Genomic DNA, 27208 nt, shown 5'->3' with positions numbered 1-27208 from the left:
GAAAAGTATCATGATGCGATGGCAATATGTCGGTGGTATGGGAATCCCGACTTATTCATCACCATTACAACCAATCCTAAATGGGATGAGACATCTGACCACCTTAAAATGTATGGCTCTGATGACCCTAATGATCGCCCAGACTTAGAAGCTAGGGTGTTCAAGATGAAGCTTGATGAGTTGATTTCAGATTTCAACAAAGGCATTTTCTTTCCCCGTCCCAAAGCAGGTATCATTCTGCAAAAACATTTGTTTTATTATTACACCAAATCAATTCACTCACCTTATAATTTCACTATACAAACTAACCATATCTGAACAAACATATCTGACCTGTTATTTTTTAAAACTCAGTTGTCTACACAATTGAGTTTCAGAAGAGAGGGTTGCCACATGCTCACATACTTCTATGGCTTGACGGTGACTTCAGAAATCCAACAGCATCAGATATTGACAAAATCATCTCAGCAGAACTCCCAGACAAAGAAAAAGATCCAGAGGCTTATGGTCTGGTGGAGCAACACATGATGCACGGCCCCTGTGGGGAAGACAGAAAAGCATCTCCGTGCATGGAGGATGGTGTTTGCAGTAAAAAATTTCCCCGCAGCTACGTTTCACACACTCAAGTTAATGAGTCCGGCTACATCTTATACAGGCGACGGTAGACAGAACAGTTTGTTTACAAGGGAAACATCAAGCTTGACAATCAATTTGTTGTTCCCCACAATCTCCAGATCCTGAAAAAATGCAGCAGCGACGTCTACTTCGTTTCCCAGACCTCCAGCTATCCCCCAATGAACTACAACAGTACACACTTATTGAAATAGAATGCTTGCTACAAAACTTCGAGAAGTCGTTAACTGAGTTTACGGTGATGCCACTTCCAAACAAAGCTGTTATGGACCAAATCAAACATAAAGCTATGGCGAGGCACGACCAGTTTGACATAGCTGAGGAGGCCATTATCCACGAGAAGCTTTTTGACAAACTCAACCATCAACAACGGGCAGTATATGATGCAGTCATCAAGTCTGTTTTTCAGAAGGAAGGCAGGTTATTCTTCCTCTATGGAGCAGGAGGTACAGGAAAGACATTCCTATACCGAGCCATCATAGCAGCTTTGCGATCAAGCAGCAAGAAAGTCATACCAGTCGCTTCCTCAGCAATTGCCGCTCTTCTACTGCCTGGTGGTCGCACAGCACACTCCAGGTTTAATATTCCACTTAAGCTTTTTGAAGATACTTATTGTGAAGTGAAAGCTGGAACAATCCTCGCCAACTTCCTCAACGAATCAGACCTCATCATCTGGGACGAAGCTCCAATGGCACATCGCCACACGTTTGAAGCTGTTGATCGTACTCTAAGGGACATTTTAGCAGTCACAGATAAAACAACGTTGACAGAACCTTTTGGTGGCAAAACAGTACTTCTGGGAGGTGATTTCCGCCAGATTTTGCCAGTTATTCCCCAAGGTACAAGACAAGATACAGTCAACGCCGCTCTCAATCGATCGCACCTCTGGAACAACTGCGAAATTTTTCTCCTAACGCAAAACATGCGTGTAAAACCAGAAGAAAAAGCTTTTGCGGACTGGATTCTTGAGGTCGGTGATGGCAGAGCAGCAAAGGAACCTCAGATCCTCGACGACTGTGCCCAACCAGAAGATCAAATTCTCATAGACAAAACTATCCTTCTGCCTATAACCTCCACTCCTTTGGAGACTCTATGTTCTTCTGCCTTTCCAGATTTTGCAAACGACCACAAGGATCTGTACAAAATCAGAGAGACTGCCATATTAACACCAAGGAATGTCACAGTTGATGAAATCAACACTTATTTGGTATCAAAAGTTCCTGGAGAAGAGAAGGAGTACTTGAGTGCAGACAGCTTTGCGGAGGAAGAGCAACATTCAGGAGACTTAGATATGACATACCTGGTGGAATATCTAAACTCATTGGAGTTTCCAGGTCTACCGGCGCATAAACTACGTCTGAAAGTGGGTGTCCCAGTCATGCTCCTGCATAATCTGAACCAAAAAGAAGGCTTATGTAACGGCACAAGACTAATAGTGACACACTTGGGGGAAAAGGTTATTAAGACAGAAATGCTCACATCAACCACCAAGAGAGATCCTATTCTGCTACCACGGATCATATTGTCACCACCAGAATCCAACCATCCATTCACCTTGAAGCGACGCCAGTTTCCGATAAGGGTCTGTTATGCGATGACAATAAATAAAAGTCAAGGACAGACTTTGTCACACGTCTCTCTATACTTGCCTAAACCAGTCTTCAGCCATGGTCAGCTATACGTGGCACTGTCAAGAGTTACAACACCCAAAGGACTCAAAATTTTAGACTTGAGCAGAGATGGTGATGAGAGTAGAACGATATCTAACATAGTCTACAGAGAAGCCTACAACGGACTGCCTCAATCTACCGGTATGTTATCTTCTATCTCCACCTATGCGTTAGGCGTCTCCTTATGCTTTCCAATATTATATAAAACACTTACGTTCGAAGCAAATCAGATTAACTAACACAACCTCAAATCTTAAGTCAGACAATCAGATATTCAGTTTAAACGTACGTTTTCACTTTGGTTCATCAAAGATGACAAACTAAAGGTTCATCTCAATATGTCTACATCCTCCATATCTATCAAGATAAAAACATTCAGAAAGAAAATTAAAGAGTTTAAGAATCACTGAGAAACTAACATGAAAAAACAAATTTGAGAACGGCACAGACAGCACGAATTGTGAAGCCAAAGCTTAATAAAGTACAGCGTTTTAGGGTCCCGTTATACTTTTGTTGTTTCTCTATTAAAATTAGTGAAAAAAAACCAAAAATTCAAACCTTCTCTGTTGCAGGTTCAGACGATGACGAAACATCAAAGGATCAATGAGTACGGATTGATGCCGACTCTGCCTAAGCTAATGTGAGCAAATTCTTCTTCAATTACGCTTTAGAACAATTGCCGTAACCCAAAATCACCGCCTTAAACGCCAATCAGGACAGGAATCGCAGGCAACGGTGAAGCTCCCCCGACGACGGAGGAAAAAAGACGACCTAAGGGATTTTTTTAAGTATCAGAACAAATGTAAATTCAAGGCCCACCACAATTCGAGCCCAACATTTTTAAACCCAATCCGTTTTTGGGACGACCAAATATGCTTTGATATGTTGAGCATACAAACATTTAAAGAAACAACATTATATTTTCCCAAACAGAACTAACCTACAAAAAAAATAGTTATATAACTATTTAATTAAATAAATTTCATAAATTAATACTGTATTATATAAAAAAAACCATTTAGTTGACCCACTTGATTATTTATCCTCTCACCACAAATTAATTAACTATATTATTAAATTATTTTAACAATTACTAAACTTTATGTCAACAATTTACAACCGTTATGTTTTCAGGTCCATATAATTTTTCATTTATTTATTTTTCAATGTTACCACCTTTTACAACATCCAATTACAAATGATAACCTCATTGGTGAAATAAAAAACTATTAAAGAAAACAAATTTCTAATATAATATCATTAAACGCAATCTTGAAATAATAGATCAAACAGTGATTGTAAATATATTAAGCATAATCTTCTGAAACAGTAACAAAGCAGCATAATAAAATAAATAAATTAATAACAGTCCATTTACTCCAAGTATTTAACGCCAATGAATAAATGAACCATATAAACAAACGTCAAAAAGTAAACAACAAAAAAAAAAACACACACCAACCATCTATAAAACATATCTATGACACCCTACCTTCAACAAACACCACAAGAATGAATAACAATCCATTTCTTTCTCATCACTTCACCCACCGAACAATATCTTCAAGAGCAAATCCACAACGAACACTCCAAGTCTATCCACAGACCAACGATACAACAATCCGTCATCAATTTCCAAGTTCGATCTTTCATTGACAATCATGGTAATTTCAACGATTCAACAATTGAGACGATGGAATTCATGTTAACATACCATGTCATTCATCATCCCAACCCAAAAATGTGTTCATCTACAACGTATCCGGCCCCGCGCTTGCACGGGGACTATGCCTCTAGTCTATTAAATTAGAGACTTATTTGAAAATTACCTTGGCATGTTTTAAATTTGAGCTTATTAAAGAATGTTGCGACTAAACACTTCATATACCATTATACTTATTTTATGAACAATTAATTTATTCTATCTTAATCATCGGGTACATCAAACGACTTAACCAATTTGAACTTTCCTTATCAGATCTAACCTGGTTAGGCCTGGGCGTTCGGATACCCGTTGGCATTCGGATCGGGTTTTTCGGGTTTTTGGATTTTCGGGTTTATGCTTCTAGGTCCCATACTAAAATTTTATTAGTACGGATCGGGTTCGGATAATAACACTTCGGGTTCGGTTCAAAATTGTATTGCATCATAAAACCCATAAAGTAATCATATATCGTACGGATTCGGGTTATATCAGTTCGGTTCGGATATAACCAAAGTAAAAAACAAAATTTTTGAAGTAAAATATAAAGAAAAACATCTAAATTAAATAAAAATTAATCTATCACATATAAAATTGATAAAATAACAATAAAATGTTAAATCAAATATGAAAACAATTGTCTTATAGAGAGTAGACTTTTTATTTTAATGAACAAATTATAAAATACTTATTTATAACTAATTGTGTACTTAAAGCATTTATTAGAATTTTAATATTTATTATTATATATAATATTACCGCAAATATTAAATTTAATAATTGGAATACTTATATATATTTCAAAATATTTATATTGACTATTAATTTCAGATTTTTCGGGTTACCCGTTCGGGTTCGGTTAATAACACTTCGGGTTCGGATATTTTTTGTACCACCCTACAAAACCCGTTCGGATATTTTTACGTTTCGAGTCGGATAACGGATCAGATTTTTCGGTTCGGGTTCGGTTCAGATTTCGGGTTCTGGACTTTATGCCCAGGCCTAAACCTGGTCATTGAACTAAACTTATTCTCAAGTATTTGTTCTTTTTTTTTTTGCACAAATTCTCGATTATTTGTTCTAACCTGTTATATTCTCTCTAGGTGTAACACAGGAACACATGAACCTAAAAGATCATTTTCTTAATGTTTGAATAATCCAAAGTAACCCATATTCTATAATTTTTGTTTCTTATGAAACAAACAAACACATGAACCTGCTCCTTAATATATACCCTATCGTCCCTATATGCTCTAACATTAATGAATCTTCCTCGGTGAAACTCATTTTCTCAACGTTTGAATCAAAGTAACACGTATTAGAATTTTGTTCTTCACGAAAAACATGAATCAATTAATCTACAACATCATCATTTATTTTGTTTTTTAACTATCTAATCTATTAATTTATAGTTCTATTTTTATCTACTATTAAAAAGTTGTCATTTGATTTTTTGACCTATTCATTTTTTCATTAATAGATTAATATATATATATATATATATATATATATATATACAAATCAGATTATTTTGTTACAGTGATACATAAATATTTAATATTTATTGGATATTCAGTTCAAGCACTCTTATCATTGCTAAATTTTTTTGTAGGATCTAATTTGTTATATTAATGACTAAACAAATTTAAGAGAATATCTATATATAGTTAGTATATGTACGTACAATATGAACATAAGAATCTTATACATGATATGTAGTTAGTATTTTAAAGTAATAATTGATAAAATTTAGAAAATAAAGGTTAGTTAACTGAATATTAAAATACTATTAATTAGCCAATCTAATTAATTTACATAAAATAAATCTTTAAAATAAAAATATAAAATACATCGAATTGACATAAAAATGATTAGAATTGATTTAAATATACTATAATGTGTTGTCTATCAAACATATAATATAATTAGGTTTTTAAAAGTGTACAATGTCATATGAAAGCATATATATTATACAGCTAAATATATACTAAATTGGAACCAATACCAAATAAAATTGAACACACGAAATTTAATAGTTTTGAACTAAAATGAAATCATACATATCTAATTAATTATTAATTCCCAACAAAAAACATGTCTATCTATACTATTAAAGCAGAATCCTATTGTCCTTTTTACCTTAGTCTGCCCTTTTATTTACTAACATTGCATGTTTCATTAAGGGCAATCAAGTAATGTTAATAACACATCTATATTGGGCCATTTTTTTGGATCAAGCTCACTGTCCACATCAGATCTTTTTTGGGCCATTTGGGCCGATTAAGAAATCAGATCCAATTCTCACATTTTTTTTTCCTTTGGGCCATTGAGTCCAAGTTCAAATAATTTTTTTCCAACCATTCTTAATTATTTTTTTTTCTTTTCTTAATATAATTTAAGCATTCATAAAAAAAAAATTGATTTTTTCATTGAAAAGTATAAATCCTTATTAAAAGTATATAATTATTTTTATTAAAAATATTAACCACATAATAAAATTAATTTATCAGAGTTATACCAACTTAATTCATTAAAGAAATAAAGTTTAATTTTTAAACATAAATAGTCATTTAAAATGAAACACGATAAAGAAATATAAAAAGTTTAAGTCTTTTATAAAATAAAACACAAATATATGAAATATGACATTTACTAAATATTTGTCAATTGAAAAAAAAAAAATGATCCCGCGCTTTCAAAGCGCGGGTCAAAATCTAGTATATTGATAAATTAGGTAATTTTCTAAATTTATACAAGAAATAATATACAGATTGAGCTGTAACCAGCTTTTACTCATGTTAAGAAAACCCTATATCATAAATTTAGACAACTCTCAAGAAGAAAATAACTTTCTTTTTCTCTCTCTTTGATTATGTTTGATGCACTTAAACCTTAAATATTACTAGTTTTTGAGGATGTTATATCAATATTTTTTTACAGTTTTTGGTAGTGTATGTTTTTGACATTTACCAGTATTAAATATTAATTTAATATAACATTTATACACAAAATTTGTTGTTGCTTATATAGAGTAATTTTATTTATTATATCAAACCGTCAATTGGATTAGTTGTTTATATATATTTATCTTATGTAATTTACTTTGGCATATAATTATATTAAAATATGCATGAATTAACAAATGTAAACAACCATTTTTATTTAATATAATTTTCTAAAATTGACTATTTACATAGAATTGTAAATTGTAGTTATTATTAATAAATAATGAGGAATAGACTATAATACCATAAAGAATAATCTGATGATCAATTATCTTCATTTGGTAAAATAGAGAAAATATCCGCAAGGAAGACTTTTCGTATAATATATGGATTTATATAATATCAGGAAATAAAATGACTCACAAAGTTGTTTTCTCTTTTTTTTGGGTCAAAACTCACAAAGTTATTTTCATTTTCTATTTACAGAATATACAAAGTGTATGTACCTATAAGGTATAGAAAGTACATAATATACAAACTGTATGTATAAGGTTTAGAAAGGTGCCTAAGTTATTTTCATTTCCTATCATCGATTCTATTATTAATTGATGTATGTCATAGTCTGTTTGTAAATATTGTTTCTATTAGTAATGGAATATTCTGATTTCTTATGTATATATATATTAGATTTTCTTGTGGTAATTAAAAGATTACAATCTTTTAAGTTTAAGGTATAGCTAAATTTTAGGAATCCGATAGTAATACATTAACCATGTCATAAATATTAGGAACAATTTTAGGAAGTAAAGAATATTGTTAGTGAACTAATCGTAAAAGAAATAGACCAACTGGTGGTAGTCTAGTGGTAATCTTTTGGGGTCTGGTGTGTACCCACATCAGTCATGGGTTCGATTCCCTGGGGGAACTAAATTACCACCACTTGGCCAGTCTGGGTTTGGGCTCCGGTCCAAGTGGTTTACATGGTGGGCCGTAACAGATGATCGGTTCATCCCCTGGTATTAGTCGGAAGGTATTCCAAACTCGGGTCAGGTAGTGTGGTACGCTTTCGAAGTAGTACATTCTGTAACACTAAGTGCGTTCATTCCGGAACCGACCGGATCGGCCGATAGAGTTTATAAAAAAAAAAAAAAAATAGACCATTTTTGAATATCTCCTATACTAATGACATGTACCTGGTTTATATTGTGCCATTTGATATCCTAATTACTTTAACATAATAACATTTATTGGTTATTTTGAATAGAAATATTCATATTTTTCTATTACTATATTTATATAATTAAGTACATATGATTTATGGTTTGTAAAGAACTCTGACTATTATTTTCTACTTGATCCAAATATCGAACAGATAAAAATGTTATAATAGGACAAACGAAAGGATGAATCCACAGATTCACGATTCCTCACGTAAAAACAATTTTATTATTCATAAAATCATTAAGTTATTTGCCTCTATCAAGTTCAAATTAACAGAGAGACTTTTCCTTTCGGCCAACAATAAATAAACAATCTTAAAACAACGGTATTTAAGGTAGTTTAATTAGGATAGTTCAGTAATGTTTTTTTTTAAACTGGTATTAGAAACCAGTGGCATGCCATTGTAAATATTAAAAAATAGTTAGAGTTAATTTATAATTGTACTTCAGTTTTAATAGATTAGATGTGAATTCATAATTTGTATGTTAACGAGGATGGCCAATAAAACTCAAATTCAAATTTGTATCCCAATATGAATTTGTTCCTTACTCTATTTTACGCGATGTTAACTCTGTTTTACGCGATGTTAGCTATATGTTTTTCTTTTGTCATTGACTTATGCATATTCATCATACTGACTCTCACTCTTTTGAACTAAATTGAAAGATTTTGATCCATGTGATCTATCATTTTTAGTTACTTTTTAAGCTATATCCGAAATGAAACAGAACACCGAAAACGCGTGGAGCCGATCAACGGGAAGAAAATAAGTCATCAATCTAGTTGTTCTTTAAGTTATTATTTTAAAAAAAAAAATTGTAACTGTTCTTTAAGTTATTATACATACGCATGTTGTTGTTCTAGAAGAGTTTTGTTTGTCTGTGTGATACGTCATACGTGCTAGGAGTCTTGATATGTTGTACATACTTAGAACCTGTTGTACATACTTAACAATAATAATAGGGGGACCAAAACACCGACATTTTTTTCATCAAGTCTTGCTCATAAACTGCTACTATAATCCAAAGCAGTGCAGACATTTTTTTCATCAAGTGTTGCTCATAAACTGCTATTATAATTTAAAAAAAATATTTTTAACGTCATCAGCAAAACACTAAACTCTAAATCTTAATCCCTAAACCATTCGAGTAAACCCTAAACCCTTGGATAAACCCTAAACCCTTGGATATATCTTAAACTTTAAATCAAAAACACTAAACACTAAAACACTCAAAGATTTAGAGTTTAGGGTTTAGTGTTTTTGATTTAGAGTTTAAGATTTATCGAAGGTTTTAAGTTTTACCCAAGGGTTTAAGGTTGACCTAAAGGTTTAGGATTTACCCAAAGATTTAGGGATTAGGATTTAGAGTTTAGTGTTTTGTTGACGACGCTAAAAAAAATTAATTTTTTTTTTTGCACCTACTATTATTTTTTATTTGTTTTTTATTTTTTTATTTTAAAAATATAATATAACTTGATAATATTTTATTTTTTTTTTTTAAATATATTGAATGTAAAATAATGAAATCCTATTGGTTTGGGTTGAACGACAAATAATAACTCTTTTCAGTTTTGAAAAGCTTTATTATAGCAGGGACTTGTGGACCCATATTAAGATAACGCTATCATATATGCTGTTGTGTGTTATATGATAGTGTGTGTACAGGTTTGTTGGACAAACCGAATATTTGTTTGCAGGTCTGGAGTGGGCCGAATATTTGTTTGCAGGTCTCATCTTAACTAGTAACTAATTATGTTATTTTAATTGAACTTGTTATCTCTTTCAGAGAATCTGTATGTCTGTATGTAATATTAATGAAGTCTGTGTTATACTGTTATTGTTATAATAAGCTTTTCATACAATAGCAAATCTGAGTCTGTAAAGTACTATTAGTATTGTGAGTGATGAACAACAATTGTGAGATGTGAGGGCAAATACAATGGAGTGTCTCAATTCAATACGATCTAAACGTACATATATCCACGGACAGTATTCTCTGCGCCTTTACGCTCTTCCTCTCTCTCCTTCCAGGTTTTATATTTCTGATAGTCTGTTGGTAATTCATGCCAGCGGCATAAAAGGAAAGAGTTATGCTCCGTCCTGCACAGAACAAATCATATATATAATTTTTTTTTCAATCACGAGGCTAAGCAAAAGACAATAAACAACACAACAAAATTTGCTCTCGTTCTATCAGGAATGTCGATCACACAAACACAACAACTACATCATCAAAACCTAGCAAGGAGGAATAGAGAAGGCCAACACCAAAAAAGACAATAGAAACTACCTCTGGAATGATACTGTCAAGACCATTGATGAGTTCATGCATCAAACTGGCAGTTTCCCCAAAAAAACGTTCCCAGCAGAAGCAGCCTTAGAGGATTCACCAGCAACAATGGAAGAGAAAGTCGACATGAGATTCTGCTGCACTAGCCACTGAGGCTGTGGCGGCTCGCGATCAACAGTAAGATGTCCCTCTAAAAGATAACCCTGTGAGCTCTCGGTTGGTTGATTATCTACTTCTGTGAACTGCGCTTTGGCTTGAGCAATGCAGGATTTTAAGTGTTTCTTCTAGGGTCGCTCTGTTTTTGCATTTTTATCAATTTCTAAAAATTTATATGAAAATTAGGAGATGCCCAAGTTTTTTTATGCCTTCACTTGCATTATTTCTCTTCCTTTGATGTTGGGATGTTGTCGAACAATCTCCGCCCACCAATACTCAATCAGAACACAAGATGAAACAGACACGACCTTGCTTTCACATGAACAAGAACCTTGACTGAAAAACTCCACGGATTTACTGATTCGACCTTTAAGTGAGCCACATGGATCTAACAAAGTTGAATGTTCAAAACCTAACCCATATTTGATTTTTTTCAAGTCATAATATGGAGATCAAAGTAGATTATGCCTCATATTCTAAAACAAAACGAAAAAACAAGACTAGTTTCTCAAGTCCATAACAAACAAGCTCTTTTAGTTTTCACTTCACCCACCAATTTCTCAAGTCTTCCTGCGACCAACACGAGCCACAAAACCAGCTTTAATCTGCGCCACAGATCGTCCAGATCCACACTGCAAAAACCAAGTATACTTCTTCACATTTGCAAATAGAAAATACAGAAAGTTGAGCATATCTAAACATGATAAGTTGATCAGGCATAGAAGGCAACTATATCAACATCATTACCAATCACACATTAATGACTCATTGACTCTTCAATTACATGAGAGAAATACGGTTCACTACTGCATAAGTATGCCTCCTGGTGAGTTTATCCAAGAGAAGTTCTTTCGGTATATAATTTACAAGACTCCAGACTTCAACAATGTGGTCGTGTCTTACAGTACTATTAAAGAGAACTAATAAGCGACAGTTTTTTTTGGCTTGTGATAAGAATAAGGAGAAGACAATGACACATATAAGCTTTTTCATTTCCCCAAGAAGAGATTTGATTACTTAGTTGCGCAGAGAGCAAACAAAGACATGCATGTCAAGATAAGGACTAAATAAATAAAAAAACTGTACCTTTTCGCATCTGAGAAAGAAGAGACGATTCTCCTTTGAGAGAATTGTGTCCGGGCTCTTGCAACCAAGGCAAATGACGTACTCAGCTGCCAAAAAACACACAAGTAAGGAATCACATTACGAGCTCCAGATTGGTATTATTTGAATTACATGACTATAAAGAGAAAGTTACTTACTGACATAGCGCCGCAATATCCCTTCAAAATTCTTGGGTGCAAATCTCCCCTTGACAACCAACCTTTGCTGCCCATCAAGGGAACCACTAGTACCCAACTCAGCAAGCAGGAAATTCATCACATGATCCGGTTGACGATGCATCCTGAAGCCATGCAGTCATATAACTAGGTATTAGAACTTATAAATTAATCGAAGAAACTTGAAGAAGAAGATAAGAGAGGTTCGTTCATACGTCTTGCAAAGGTCCATGAAGTTGACAAACACAGTCTTCTTTGTTCCCTCACGAAGAACTTGAGGAGGCCTCATAACTGTACGACGCCTATCTCCAGCAAGCTCCGGATTGTTTTCACGGAGAATGTTGAAGACTCTACCAAGAAGCTGCACACAAAAATATCGACATAAAAACCAAGCAGTGGGAGATTCTTGAACAGTATATGTTTTTCATAATCAAAGAACTTTGTCAAAAAACAATGGTTTAATGAAAAAAAAAACATCTAAAGAGATACATGAATAAAAAACATCTAAAGAGATGCTCACCTCGTCATAAATGTAATCCCTATCACTTCCCTCCCAGGGGTAACGTTGCTGCTGCTGCAGATCTATCCCCTCTGCATCTTCCTCGTCATTGGCATGCTCTGCAATAAAATATCTGTAAGCGTCAGTCAAACAGGAAAAAAAACATTTTTGCCACTAGAAACAGTTAATAACAAGCAAAGAAAAAAAAACACCATCCAAATCTTCTGGATCATCGAGACTTTCTTCATTCAATGAGCTTGAAATTTCAACCTAATAATCATTAAAAGACAAACAATATGAGACAGAGATTCATCAAAACACCAGTAACTTAGAAGAAACAAATCGTCAATGAAACACCCACAGGCTTCTTCTTCTTTTTCTTCAATCCAACAAATGAACTCTCGAGGCCATCATTAGCTGCAGGAAAAATCAATTAGATTCTAGTGAAGAGAAAAAAAAAAAAAAAAAAAAGTTTCCCAGCAGCAACATAGACTAATCAACATACCAGGCAATGAATCAGATTTCTCGGGCTGTGACTCTGTAGAATCCTCGATAGGATCTTGAATGACAACTTTCTTCTTCTTCTTCTTCTTGGTTGGATCAAAGGGTGCAAGCTAAGGATGATCAAAGAACCAGACAATTATCAAGCCAAAAAAAACCAAACTTGAAAGCCTGTTGAAAACTTTAAGATATGAAAAGGAACCAACTTACTTCTTGCTCGTCCTTCACTTCCTTCATCTCATTATTTTCATCAGCCATGATTTGTACTAACAAAAAGATGATTAAACACTCATAAACCAAAAACAATCTGCAACAGCGCTAACATATGTGTTCCAAATACGATTTCATTTGGGATTAGAAAATTAATTCGAAGAGGAATCAACGAACGAACACTCACCAACGATGTGAAAGCAAAGAGATTTGGTGTGATGGAAGAAGGTTGCTTGCGAGGAATCAAGCACACGCGGCGCAGACGAATGAAATCAGCAGACGATGTGGTAAGGCTTCTTTTCTGAATACGGTTGCTAGGTAAGACAAAGGTGACTCGGTCTTAGTCAGAGGCTTTCAAGGTTAGTATGTGTAGTGGAATCTCCCTCTTTCACCTAGAGTGTCTCCTTTTTTTTTTTTTTTTTTGTCTCCTTTATTCTAAAATAATTGCTTTTTTGTTCTTTACCTACACACAACTTAATAGTTTATTATTACTAGATCTTATTGTATTTCGATATTATATTGTACTTTTGTTACATTTTATTTGCATTAAATAAATATAGCTTATATAATGTTATTTTTTTATAAAAACGAATTTAAAGATAATTTTGTTGATAAAAGTTAATTTAAATAAAATTTAAAATGAAGAACTTTTCAAAAGTACAAGTATATATTTGGGCAAATCTCCAAAATAGCACCTTTCTAACTTTATATCACAAAAATAGCACTCAAAAACTAAAATGACCAAAATAGCACCTTTCTAAGTTTATCCTTTGAAAATTTTAATTTTTTTTATTTTTCAAAATTTGAAATCTTATTCCCAAAACCTCATTTCTCAACTCTAAACCCTAAACCCTAAACTCTAAACCCTAAACCCTAAAATCTAAACCCTAAACCCTAAACTCTAAACCCTAAACCCTAAAATCTAAACCCTAAACCCTAAACTCTAAACCCTAAACCCTAAAATCTAAACCCTAAACCCTAAACTCTAAACCCTAAACCCTAAAATCTAAACCCTAAACCCTAAACTCTAAACCCTAAACCCTAAAATCTAAACCCTAAACCCTAAACTCTAAACCCTAAACCCTAAATCCTAAACTCCACCCTTTAACTCTAAACCCTAAGTTTGTGACTTTTGATAAAACATTAAGTGCTATTTTTGTGACTTTTGACCTTGAGTGCTAGTTTAGGAACATAAACTTGATTTAGTGCTATTTTTGTCTTTTTCTCTATATATTTTGTTAGTTTTATAATAAATACGTTGATGTATAAAAAAATTATCCAAAGATATAATTTGAATAAATTTTAGGTTAAGAAAACTCTGTAGTAAGTTGTTTATTTTTGTCAACGTAGTAATTTGGTTATGATTATCATTTTTAATAAAATACTAGATCTCGGTTGCACGGGTTTTTGTTTTCATTTATTTTTATATAAATATTTTTTTTTCAATTCTAAATTGATATATATTATAACACATATGTGTCTATCAATTTTTAAAACAAAATAAGTTTACTATATATTTTTTCATTTAATAGATTGTTTCAAACTTTCACATGTATTTGTATCTTCTTATATATATATATATTTTTGGATTATTATTTCATTATTAAAATCGTAACTATATATATAAATATTAGTAAAATATTGGTTTATTTGCAATTCAAAGATATTGTAACATTTCACAAATTTAGATTTTTTTTAAAAAAATAAACTTTTCACTTCATAGATTTATATTATCGAGTAAATAATTATACATTTAGTTTTTGTTTAATTTTTAAAATAAACTATATAGTTTAAAATTTGTTTTCATTGGTTTAAAATAGTAAATATTAATCATTGTTAGATAATATGATTTTTGTTATTTAAAAAAAAATCTTTATAATTTTAAAGTTAACATCGACAAATATTTAGCATATAGAGGTATAGTATTACAACATTAAATTATATCTGTTTAATTTATACTATCTATAAATCCAATGAATCATCTATTGTTTAAATCCAATTATTGATAGCCCAATAAAAATTTCTGGTAGGCCGAAAATTTAAATGATAAGATTAGATATTAAATGTAACATGACTTTCTAGGAATAGGTTTATTAGGTATATTTTAAAAAAAAATCACACATGAATCAACGTTGTGGTTTCTGTTTTAATATATAAGGAGATAGTAAGTTTAAAAATCATTATAGCAACAAAAAAAATTTGACATATTATTACAAATTAGGGTAATACATTGTATTTTAACCAATTTAAAGGTTTCTCAAATCAATTAACTACCCGAGAACCTGTTGATAATGAAGGTACTTTATGACCAAAAACAAAAAAAAAAAGGGAATGAAGACACTTTATAAAACCCAAATTGTCCTTTTTTGTTTGGTTTATGGTTTATAACCGGCTAAGTAGCCCAAGAAAAAAAACCCTATAATGAAGGTACCTTCTTATACACACCAAATTATATACACACAATAACTGCTTCTTGATGATGAAGTTTTCCCTCTCGTAGGCGTCAAAGGCGACGTTAAGCGGATCTCCATGGCTGATGCTTTCTCCCAAAGTCGGTGGTTGTATGCTGTACAATCCGAAAGAACGCAAGATCGAAAGGAACCTGCTGTTTCCAGGGCCTCGAGTCCTGGCAAACTCGGGTAACTGGTGCTTGTTGTTAGATTCTGCATCCAATTTATTTATCGTAGACGTGTTTAGCAAGGAAACGATCCCTCTTCCGTCTCTAGAGTCCATTAGGTCAACTACTTGTTCTATCAAGCGCGTGGGTGATGTTGTGAGGGGCCTTTTGTGGGTAGACGAAGGGAGAAAAGATTACGTTGTGGTGTGGTTCTTCGACCGCGAATATAACCACGATTGCCTAAGCTTTTGCAAGAAAGGGAATACTCATTACACTGACATCCCTCTGTTTGACCGAGACGCTCACTGATATAGAGGTTTATCCGAGATGGTGCTACGGGGTTACACTCTTTACATCACAACTAGTCGTCGTTTTGTTCGAGTCCTAGATCTGTCTGGAGGACATGAGCAAGGTTCCTCCTCCTTCAAGGAGACTACCAGGCCATTCCCAATGCTTTCTTGTTATGAATCATGCGATTCTAGCATTGCGGTTACGACATCAGGAGAAGTTTTGTTGGTCGAGAGTGATCCATGGAATAGGACCTGGTTCCGCGTCTACAAGAAGAATCCTGATTTAAAAAACCCAGATTCCTCCTGCCACACGGTACTTGAGGTGGATTCTCTTGGTGGTGAGGCCCTGCTTCTTGACTTGGGTTTCACCGTGCCTGCTAACGATACCCTTGGCATCGAACCAGACTCCATCTATTTCACCCGCCACTACCGTCCCAGCCAATGGAGAGGTCGTGACCTTGACATCTGTGTGTACAATCTTGCGAGCAAATCCCTCAAACGCTTTTCTGATCTTGATGTCATCAATCTCATGGATGCTCGATGGTTTCTCCCTGGAAATTAACTCTTGATTTTTTTGGTCTTCTTTTTATTTATGCTTCTGAACAAAAAAATATGATGTTGATTTGCTTCCCTCTGTTGAATCATCAACACATATCTTACTGGACATTTAAAATTTCTTCTGTTAAAAGTATTAACATTGAAATGTAGTGAGTGGTGGAGAGCTCTGATGTTATTTATTTTCACTTTTGTTTCTTTTAGTACCAAGCTTGGAAAGTCATTTTACTTCAGTTTCAGAGAAACACAACGTTTATTCAAAGAGAATTGAGTAGATAACTAGTTTTGCTTTGCGCTTGAATCAAAGTTTCACAAAGTCCAATGCGCTCGTTATATTGGAAATTGTGAATTCTTTTATGGACGTCGTCCGCCTTAAAGTTTCAAATGGTGTAGTGGGAGAGAGATGGTTCATTGTAACGTGTATTCCTTCCTCACTAAATTCATCATTAATCTTTTATGTTTTTAAAATATATTATAGCAGAAAATCAGTATACAGTTTAGTATATATTTTTTTCTGGAAAAATAAATGGACTATATGGCAGATCCAACGGCTATACTTTACTATAAACCAAAACCCTTGTATATCCAGTAACGTAAAAACACAATATTTAGAATTTTGGTTCCTTTTACTTGGGTTTATTGTGCGTGTGTGGATCTGTATTAGGGTTTATCGCCTCCTTTTAGTTTAACGCAAAAAGTTAGCGTAAAACCTCACACTAAGCAAAAGCCTAGAGACCTTAATCGTCACTTTCGCTAGAGTCCATCTCCGATGGCGATGGAAACAAAAACACATCTCTTGGAGGTGTTGCAAACAGAGATTCTAGGGAGATTACCACTGAAAACCATCTCCAGATTCAAATCAGTCTGCAAGAAATGGAAATCAACAATCGAATCAACGTATTTCCGCCGTCTCTTTTTTATCTCTGAACCGAAACTCCTCCTCTTCATGTACGGACGAGACGAACTCATAGTTTTCCATGGGCACAAAACATGGGATGATCTTCCAAAATCTCCAGTTTCACTCATCCCACACTCTTTCAGACGCTATTATATCGGCGACTGCGACTATAGGGATTCTTCCGGTGGATTGGTTTTGATCACAGACGGATCTGATAAAGCTTCCTGCTACGTGGGGAGTCCAGTTACACAGCAATGGGTTAAAATCCCTCCACCTCCTTCCTCTGATCCTAAAGGTGACTCTACGGTGTTTGGTTTAGTGACTCGTTTGGACGAGGACGGTGTCGTTTTGAGCTTTAAAGTGATTAGGATAGCTTCTTACCAAGCAACCAATGATTATCTCTCGAGTGACTTGGGTGTGTTACTGTATTCCTCCGAGACAGGGGTTTGGACTTCCAAAGTAATTCACAGTCCTCATCAAATCGGCGACATGTCTAATATCAACCTCAACGGTACGTTTTACTTTGGTTGTCTCAGTGTGCCTGGAATACTCTTAGCTCATGATTTCTATTCTGAATCCGATCAATTCCGGGTCGTTCAGTTACCGGACTATCCGGATCACAACAAGGACTACAAACGAACCTTGACTACATCAGGAGGCTTTGTCATGTATGCCAGAACGTTAGCAAAAAAGGAAGAAACTGTTTTGAAGATCTGGAGGTTGATGAACAATGATGACTACTCTTGGCAACTTTTGTGGGAAGTCGGCTTTCCAATTACCGGTAACTATGCACCAATGGCAATGCATCCATTTGATGTCGCTACTGTCTATCTATGGAGTCAACGGGATCATCATTTGGTATCATGTAACCTGCTGAAAGGAAACTACACAATCCTAGGGGATGCAGCTAATGATGGTCATCAAGATTGTTTTATTGACAAGTCTGTTTGTAAGCAGAGTGTGGATGAGTTATGGCGATCATCATCAGATTTAGACGAAGACTTGAACTTTCAAGTTTGTATCTGGTTGTTCCAGTTCGTGATCCCACGGTGGATGGAATCGGTGCCTCGTCCTCCCCAAGCTGAGATGATTGATACGACTTCACTACTTTCTTACGCTGCAGCAACACATGGGAGAATGATGAAGGATATTGAAGAAGAGGAGTACTTTTGGAATGAGGTCGAGCATGGTCGGATCTGAGATTTTTGTAGCTCTGGAGTGATATCAGTATGGTTTTTTTATTTGATGTCTTTTGTTACTGTTTTATAACGTTTCGAACTATGCTTTGTTTTCAGAGCGGTCTCTGTTTTTCGGTAATAAAGTAATACATACCAGTGGTAAAATCAAAACAAAAATATGTTACACCCACCAGAAACCAGCTGAATTGGATCTTAACCAATGGCATTGTTCTATGAAATGCTTTGACGCCTGAGCATCTAATCGTTTGTTTAACCCCTCTTCAATATGAGGAAACAATTCTTAGGAGCCAAACTTGGCGTCCAAAGTATTTAATCCATTAACATAAGTCATATTCATTGGAAAGAAATACCAAGTGACCGAAAGCTCACCAAGAAGCTACTTGGTAAGGCGATCCCCAAGAGTGTTGTGACCAAAGACACAAAAACCGCGAGTTGTATTAGCAACAAGGTAGTGGCCCTCAACGTCCATTCGGTGGGACAAGTGAAAATGGAAGAGAAAGAGTTGTTGCGTGAAGGAAAGACTCGCGATTAAGTTGATGAGTTCCCTATGAGCGAGCCATTGGTTTTGTTTTGTCGAGGATGATGGCAAAAGTTGCATAGGTTATGAAGGTAAGGGAGATGCAAGAGTGTTAAAAGATATGGAGTTTGATGGGATGGTTCCATCATTGGGATCAAACAAATGGTTGGTGATTATTGAGTTCCATAGAAATGAAAAGCGAGGAGCCTATTAATGATCAAGAGAGGCTCTAAATATCTCGGTTTGAAAGAGGAAACAACCATGCACACTTCGGATCAGCGGGGCCTTTAAAACCATGTATGATTTTGGATGCAGAGAAATTAGTTTATGATAAGGTTTTTGGATAATTTTTCTCTACTTGTTCAAGCAATCCATATAAAACCATAGCAGCATATCCAAGTAAGTTTTAGAGCACAGAGCATTTTTCATATTTCAATTCAACCTACCTTCCCTCTGTTGAATCATCAACTCATATCTTACTGGACATTTTAAATTTCTTCTATTAAAAGTATTAACATTTTGTTTACATTAAAACGTAGTGAGTGGTGGAGAGCTCTGATGTTATTTATTTTCACTTTTGTTTCTTTGAATACCAAGCTTCAAAACTCATTTTACGTCAATTTCAGAGAAACACACCATTTATTCAAAGAGAATGACTAGTTTTGCTTTGCGCTTGAATCAAAGTTTCACAGAGTCCAATGAGCTCATATTGGCAACTGTGAATTCTTTTATGGACGTTGTCCCCCTTAAGCATCAAATGGTGTAGCCGGAGAAGGGCGTTTTGTTCTTCCCGTACTAAAATTACTATTGATTTCTTTTTATTTTTTAAATAGAATTAAGCAGAAAATTTGTATATAGTTCAATATTTTGTCTTTCTCTGAAAAAATAGATGGACTACATACATATAAGTTTATATAATGTGATTTAAATAAATAAATAAATAAATATATATATATATATATATATATATATATATATATAAAGATACAATTTTGTCGATAAGACTTAATTTAAATAAATTTTTTAATGAAGAACATTTTAAAAATAAAAGTATAGATTTTGTTACTTTATAATAAAATATGTTAATTTTCAAAACAATTTTATTCAAAGATCAAATTTGAATAAATTTTAGGTTAAGAAAACTCTGTTGTAAATTGCTTTTTTTTTGTCAACTCATTAAGTTGGTTTTGACCAAAATGCATAAATAAAGTTTTAAGATAATTAAATCATCATAAATATTTTGACATTAGTGGTAATACATATTGTTTAGATATTTTAACTTAGTTATAGATTTTTCAAATTAGTGAAGCTTCGTGAGTCCAGTGGTTTGATTAAAACTCTATTAGTGCTCATAATAACATAATTATTGAGAGTTAATTTTTTGATTTAAAATTAATTAATTACCCGATCCATTGACCCAAAGAAAAAACCGGATCCATCTTATAGTGTTGTGATCTATGGTGATGGCCTGTGCTCTCTTTCCCTCCTAATTCGTTTAGGGTTCCTCAAATCTCCTTTTCACCTCCTTACTTCCTCTTCGCTCCTATCTTCTTCCTCTCTATGTTTGAGAATCACCGCCTCCACGAGAATTGCAGAAAACTGAAAACCCCATTAATGGGTTTCTCCTTCCCACGTAGATTCTAAGCTTCAATTCGCTAATTCTGCTTTAATTTTTGGGAATTTTAGCTGGTCCGGTGCATAGTGCGTTGAAGCCTGCTCAAGCGCTGGCAATGTCTGATGAGATGGTGATACAATTCTCCTCCAATTCTTCCAATCAGTCCGATCACTCTCTCCCCGACAAACTCGCTAAGCTCGAGGCCCGCTTGACCGGCAAAACCGCCTCCTCCGCCAAGCAGCAGCAGCAGCTCTCCGTCTGGTCATCTGCTTCCACCGCCGCGGCGGGATCGTCTGAAGCCTCTATCAGTGATTCCGACGACGAGGTAGCTTCTCACATCTTTGTCAATATTAATATTAATTTAAAATATTTTATGTCTATACTGTGCTTCAGAGCTCTTGACAGTATTCTCCGGTTGTTACCGTCTCTCAGAACACAGGAGACTTCCTCATCCGAGCCAATACCAAAAAGCGCCAGAAAGTTGAACACTTTAACAACACCACCACCTCCACTGTTGCTGAGGTAACTAGTTGATCGGTTAGTAGATTTTGTGGTGTGTGTGTGTTGTCTCCTGCTGTTTGCTTCTAATGAAGGATTCTGTTGAACTGAAGCCCCAAGAGGCGGCATACGATGCAAGAAAAAACGAGGCTGAGACAAAGACAGGCCTTGATGTTAGTAAGAAGAAACAAGGTCGAGCTCGGGCTTCGTCAACAGGCAGAGGGCGTGGTTCTAAAGCTAATAATGACGTCACGAAATCTCAGTCTTTCGCTGCACCTGTATCAGCTCAACTGAATGTCTCTGATCACAAGGTTTTAATGTTGCTTACTTCATATCATCTTACCTGCAACACTTCTTCTTATCATCGAGGATTTTTATATGTTGTTATACTTAGTTTCATTGACAAAACGGTGGATATGAGTCATGAGTTTTGTGTTCTAATCTGAAGTATAACCTTCTGTGGCCTATAAAGGAAAATGGAGAATCTTTATCTTGATTTGCATTGATCTTGTCAACCAGAGACAGTCTATTGATATAATTCTGCATTTTTATTCTTCAGGATTTGGGGCCTGATGGACAGCTCAGGAATGGTGAAGGCTCTCGCCATGATGTAAGTTTCTCCTATTGCCTAAGAGAATATGTCATAGTCTCGTTATCTACATCTTATAAGGTTGTTAGAATAATTGAACATGATTGTTATATATGATTATCCTCAACAATGTAAACATACCATTATATCTTTCTTTACTGAGTTTGTTTATAAATCAGGACGATGTGTCATCTTTACGTGCAAAAATCACTGTGCTGGAGGAGGAATTGTGTAAATCTCGACAAGATTCTTCTGAGGACCAGAATCTAATACGGAAGCTTGAGAATGTATTGTGCGAACGCCTTTTAGATTTAGCTGATTCTGGTTATGCTGTTACCATTTTTGCCTATAGTCCCTGTTAATCTTAATCATGATATATGCAGGAGTTAAAAGATCTAAAAGATCAGGAACAACAAGTGAAGCAAAAGGTGGGCAACCTTTTCTGTTTCCGTGACCAAATAGGTTATAAGAGGTCCTATTATCTTTTTTTTTTTAAATGTCCTACCTAGTATGGCAGAGTTCCTTAGTGTTGTCAAGGATTCTGAGAGAATCTTAGATTAAATAAATATTATTATCCGTAAGAAGTATGGCAGTTCTATCCTGAAAAAAAGGAAAAACATTGATGATAGTCTCCTGATTTGCTTAGAATACTCGCTAAATTTATTGCTGCCGTTGCTGCTAGAGAATTGAAATATCTATGAATGGTTGGATCTTGCCATTGTGTATGTCACATCTGTACTCCATGTGCAGGGCTCTTTTCATAGAGCATGTATTAGTATTTCTCTAAGTAATTTAAGAGAAAATCTATTGCGGAACCGATGTGTAGTGGCTAACATTTTGGCCTTCTAGTGACTCATAGTTGGTGGTTTTTAAAACCTATAGAGTCATGTCAGCTTGGTGTCTAAACTGGTAGAAATTTTGCACATCCTCTAGGAATATTCTTGGTGAAGAAACTGTCAATTTCTCTCTCTCTATTTCTCTGTAATTTTCATATTAGCTTGTACATTCTAATTCAAAACACGAGGACAACCTTTCTTTTTCTTGATGCAGACAACTAAAGTAATATCTGACCTTCTAATATCTGTTTCCAAAAGTGAGAGACAAGAAGCAAGGACAAAAGTCAAACATGATTCTTTGCGATTAGGCAGCGTTGGTGTACTCAGGTCTGCATAATTTATTTCATATTTGGTCTTAGTATATATTTCTTCAAATTTGTGATCTTTACATCAGTATGAGAATCATTTATACATTTCGAATGGAGTGAGTTAGTCTCACGTTTCTCCATAACCTGTAGCTTCAAGCTTTTTTTGCTAGGTTGCGAGATTATTATCTTGTGTTTCATTCAAAAAAAAAAAAGATTATTATCTTGTATTTGTGATTTAAAGTTCAATCTATCAGCTGTGACTGTTTTAGTCATTTCAGGACGGGAACCATCATAGCTGAGACATGGGAGGACGGACAAATGTTGAAAGATCTGAATGCTCAACTTGTAAGTTAAGCTGTGTAGAGACTAGAGAGACAAATTTATCAAACAATATAAGTAATCCTGCAGTGTTTTTTTTTTTGATTTTTCTATATAAATTTGCTACGAGCAGAAACAATTGCTGGAAACCAAGGAGGTTATTGAGAGACAAAGAAAACTCCTAAAGAAACGACAGAATGGTGGTATGTTTGTCTCCCTATCCTTCTGAATTTTTCAGTCGATCTGTGATCTCATGTAATGTATGTTGTCTTTTCTTTTCCTAGTGCAAATTGTAATTATGTTAAGCACCCTTGGCTTTTCCATTTGGCTGTAGATAAGAGTGACGGGACTGATTCAGAATCAGGAGCACAAGAGGAAGATATCATCCCCGATGAGATTTACAAGTCTCGCCTTGCTAGTATCAAGCGGGTATGCTCCTCCTTATGCATCATCTCAATTTCTTACTTTTTCTATTTTTGTTTCTTGAAATACATCTATTGATTTAACTGTTCAGGAGGAGGAAGTAGTTATGCGTGAGAGAGAGAGGTATGAACTGGAAAAGGGTCAGCTTATAAAGGAGATGAAGCGCATACGAGATGAAGATGGTTCTCAGTTCAACCATTTCCCAGTTTTGAATTGCCGATATGCGCTTCTGAATCTTCTTGGTAAAGGCGGATTTAGTGAAGTCTATAAGGTCAGAACATTGATTGATACCATTGTTTTTACGTGTGAGAGATATTTGCAGTAGTTTGATGATGTTAGGGATTTTGAGCAGGCATATGATTTGGTGAATCATAGATATGTTGCGTGCAAGCTTCATGGTTTAAACGCTCAGTGGAGTGAAGAAAAAAAGCAAAGTTACATCCGACATGCCATGAGAGAATATGATATCCATAAAGATCTTGTGCATCACCACATTGTCCGGCTTTGGGATATATTTAGAATTGACCTGGATACATTCTGCACTGTTCTGGAATATTGTAGTGGTAAACCAAACATTCTCTCTTGGTAGATTAATGAAAGATTTGTCTATGGCTTCAGTTCTCATTGGTCTGTTTTGAATTTTTAATGCAGGAAAAGACCTTGATGCGGTTCTGAAGGCAACATCTAATCTTCCTGAGAAAGAAGCAAAGATTGTCATTGTACAAATAGTTCGAGGCCTTGTGTATCTGAACAAAAGATCACAGAAGATAATTCACTATGATTTGAAGCCAGGGAATGTTCTATTTGATGAGTTTGGAGTCGCAAAAGTGACTGATTTTGGTCTTAGCAAGATTGTGGAAGACAATGCTGGTTCCCAAGGAATGGAGCTTACATCACAGGGAGCTGGAACCTACTGGTTAGCAATCTAGTTTTAGTATATTCTCGATATGATTTTTCTTACTCTCTTCTACTTCCTGACGCCATATTTATAGCTAAAGAGGTTGGAAAATCATGAATTTCAGGTACTTGCCCCCAGAATGTTTTGAGCTTAGCAAAACTCCTATGATCTCATCAAAGGTTAGCGAATGGTTCAATGGTGTCTTTATCAGAACGTGTTAGGAGTATTGTGGTCCTAAATTATGCTCAATGTTCAGGTTGATGTATGGTCGGTTGGTGTTCTGTTTTACCAAATGCTATTTAAAAAGCGACCCTTTGGACATGACCTAAGCCAAGAACGGATACTACGAGAAGACACAATCATTAAAGCCAAAAAAGTTGAGTTCCCAGCAAAACCTGCCATCTCAAATGAAGCAAAGGTAGTTAAGCTGTGCCGTAGAACAACCAAATGGTCATAAATATTTCTCCATGGTCACTCACTGTTGCATTTTTCTGCAGGATTTGATTCGACGATGTCTAACATACAGCCAAGCAGATAGGCCTGATGTTCTAACACTGGCACAGGATCCATATCTTTCCTACACTAAGAAATGAAAATGTGTAGTCGTCACAAACAAACCAGAGATACTCAATGTCCTAGATTGTTTTCTTTTTGTATAGATTTTGTGTTTTCTTTTTTGAGTAAAGTTTTTGTTTGTTTATTTAAATCTTTTTTATCTCCCCGGAACCTTGAACCATATTAATTTCCAGTGAATTTGATTAGGTTGTTTTCTATAATTACGTAACTATATCTTGCTCCGTGCATCCGAATAAGTTATTTTTCATATAGAAAAAAATATTGATGTTTATATAAAAATTTATGATTAAGCTGTAAATGTTTTGGTGTTATTCTCTAATTCTATATTAGATGTTTCAACACAGCATTTGACAATTTTTTTTTTAAATGTCTAAATATTAAGATAACTGTACTGGGAGGTGCATGTGTGATAATATATTATTATGTAGCTTTAGTTGAAGGCATATATATATAGTTTCATTTTAGGTTTTAGTAATATATGGTGCTATCGAAATAAAGTATAATTTATTATATTTTTTTTTAGGATTTTCTTTTAGATGATGCCCTAAATAAAAAATACATATGAGATAAATCATGACTTTTATTATAATAGTCTAGGGTCGGCCCGCCCTACGGGCGGGATGTGTTACATTTATATTTTCCATTACGGATATATGATTGTTAATATGCAAATCCAATGGTAGAGTCTCCGGTTCCAGTCGTAAGCAAAATGGATTCAACAGCTTTACAGACGAATTCTTCAGAATCAATAACTCAATATCATTAAAGGGAATCAGAATCAACAACTTAATTTAGTGCTACTTTTGGAGAGAATGCTTAGTCTTTTACATATCCATGATTCATACACATTAGCTATTTTACATGGACAAAGACTGGTGATTAGAGATAAGAACATTACAAAAAACGTTTAAAGAAAATCATAATGCCTCTCCTTGTCTTTAATGGTGATGTCAAAAATATTAGGAAAGTTTGTCCCAAACAATGCGGTTACAGCTTATAAATTAAAACCAATTGTCGAAAGGACATGGAGAACCTGCAAACGGGCCAATTAAAATGGTTAAGATCTCATATCGTTAACAGGTTTGAGATCATATAGAAAAATCGTTTAACCTTTTTCTGCTAAATTATTTTCAATTTCTACACAAATTTGTAAATATTTAGTTTATTTTCAATAAAAAAAATGACTTTGTTTCTGGTGGTCTATCCACGCTAGCGGACATTATTTCATTGTTATTTGAAGAATTTGATGTTTTGCAGTGAGTATGCAAGATTGCGAAGTTGATTTATGGCATATAAAATTAGCCAGCTTAATATGCATACTTAGAGAAGTTCTTTAGTTGAGATAAGAAATTCATAAATAATTCATTTGCTGTTGGTTATTATACAGAAGAACTGGCTACAGCTCCATGTGGTTATCATTTATAAAAGAATACATAGAATTCATGATGATGAGACAGAAGGAAAAACACCAGAATCAATCATATATCAAGAAATAATGAACACTTCAGTCATCATTGAGCTTCTTCGCCAAGATCTCAACTGAAAGGATAGCAATTGACCTCAAAAGCTTCACCTATTTTAAGAAATTTACTTTTTAATTTTTCACCAAAATAGAAGATAATAAAATACATGTATCTTCGTCAGGAGTATTATTTTAGATCACAATCTAAACTTTAGTATAAATATATATTTTTCTTCAAATCATTCCATGTAGAAATATTCTTGGCTAGGTAGATCAACAAAACAAAATAAAACAATAGAGGCAGAACCAACGTCAAATATAAACATATGCAGATGAGAACGTATAAACTACATATAGAATTTAGAATCTAACTTGCAAGCGTCTATGGCGAGAAAATAGAAATTTATATACATTAAGAACGCAGTCAAACTCCTGCAATAGAAAAAAAACTGCACTTTTAATGTCTAAGAAACTAAGAGTAGAAAATAAGAAGTTAACCTT

General features: G+C 34.4%; 4 protein-coding genes and 2 pseudogenes across 6 annotated transcripts; 4 read left to right on the top strand and 2 right to left on the bottom strand.

Annotated features, from left to right (window-relative positions):
• The first annotated feature begins 745 nt into the window (after nucleotides 1-745).
• Nucleotides 746-2910, top strand: LOC106315131 (ATP-dependent DNA helicase PIF1-like). Its single transcript, XM_013752895.1, has 2 exons — nucleotides 746-2444; nucleotides 2876-2910. Exons 1-2 carry the CDS (start codon nucleotides 746-748, stop codon nucleotides 2908-2910), a joined length of 1734 nt encoding a protein of 577 aa, XP_013608349.1.
• Nucleotides 2911-11015: 8105 nt separating this feature from the next.
• LOC106315720 (eukaryotic translation initiation factor 2 subunit beta-like) lies at nucleotides 11016-13420 on the bottom strand. 2 transcript variants are annotated; one of them, XM_013753529.1, is made up of 10 exons: nucleotides 13296-13420; nucleotides 13109-13164; nucleotides 12903-13011; nucleotides 12759-12814; nucleotides 12610-12667; nucleotides 12419-12516; nucleotides 12114-12259; nucleotides 11881-12023; nucleotides 11705-11790; nucleotides 11016-11250 (listed from the first exon to the last, which is right to left on the bottom strand). In XM_013753529.1, the coding sequence occupies exons 2-10, from the start codon at nucleotides 13154-13156 to the stop codon at nucleotides 11179-11181; spliced, it is 816 nt and encodes a 271-aa protein (XP_013608983.1). In that variant the 5' UTR covers nucleotides 13157-13164; nucleotides 13296-13420; the 3' UTR covers nucleotides 11016-11178. The 2 variants fall into 2 exon arrangements, with proteins under 2 accessions (XP_013608983.1, XP_013608984.1); XM_013753530.1 differs by having other exon boundaries at nucleotides 13109-13161.
• Nucleotides 13421-15587: 2167 nt separating this feature from the next.
• Nucleotides 15588-16577, top strand: LOC106317653 (annotated as a pseudogene).
• Nucleotides 16578-17233: 656 nt separating this feature from the next.
• On the top strand, nucleotides 17234-18800 carry LOC106315970 (F-box protein At3g26010-like). Its single transcript, XM_013753824.1, has one exon. It carries the CDS (start codon nucleotides 17340-17342, stop codon nucleotides 18666-18668), a length of 1329 nt encoding a protein of 442 aa, XP_013609278.1. The 5' UTR covers nucleotides 17234-17339; the 3' UTR covers nucleotides 18669-18800.
• Nucleotides 18760-19447, bottom strand: LOC106315130 (annotated as a pseudogene).
• A 1203-nt stretch (nucleotides 19448-20650) lies between these two features.
• LOC106313233 (serine/threonine-protein kinase TOUSLED-like) lies at nucleotides 20651-25369 on the top strand. 2 transcript variants are annotated; one of them, XM_013750997.1, is made up of 16 exons: nucleotides 20651-21124; nucleotides 21232-21321; nucleotides 21411-21608; nucleotides 21857-21907; nucleotides 22066-22173; nucleotides 22270-22314; nucleotides 22937-23049; nucleotides 23309-23375; nucleotides 23482-23551; nucleotides 23683-23777; nucleotides 23863-24042; nucleotides 24124-24334; nucleotides 24423-24687; nucleotides 24794-24848; nucleotides 24926-25087; nucleotides 25167-25369. In XM_013750997.1, exons 1-16 carry the CDS (start codon nucleotides 20915-20917, stop codon nucleotides 25260-25262), a joined length of 2016 nt encoding a protein of 671 aa, XP_013606451.1. In that variant the 5' UTR covers nucleotides 20651-20914; the 3' UTR covers nucleotides 25263-25369. The 2 variants fall into 2 exon arrangements, with proteins under 2 accessions (XP_013606451.1, XP_013606450.1); XM_013750996.1 differs by having other exon boundaries at nucleotides 23300-23375.
• Nucleotides 25370-27208: the final 1839 nt, after the last annotated feature.

The sequence above is a fragment of the Brassica oleracea genome, chromosome C9 (assembly GCF_000695525.1).
Source record: "Brassica oleracea var. oleracea cultivar TO1000 chromosome C9, BOL, whole genome shotgun sequence".
NCBI classification, from domain to species: Eukaryota; Viridiplantae; Streptophyta; class Magnoliopsida; order Brassicales; family Brassicaceae; genus Brassica; species Brassica oleracea.
Note: the sequence above shows the minus strand (reverse complement) of the source record. Positions and strands in the feature narration are given on the sequence as shown.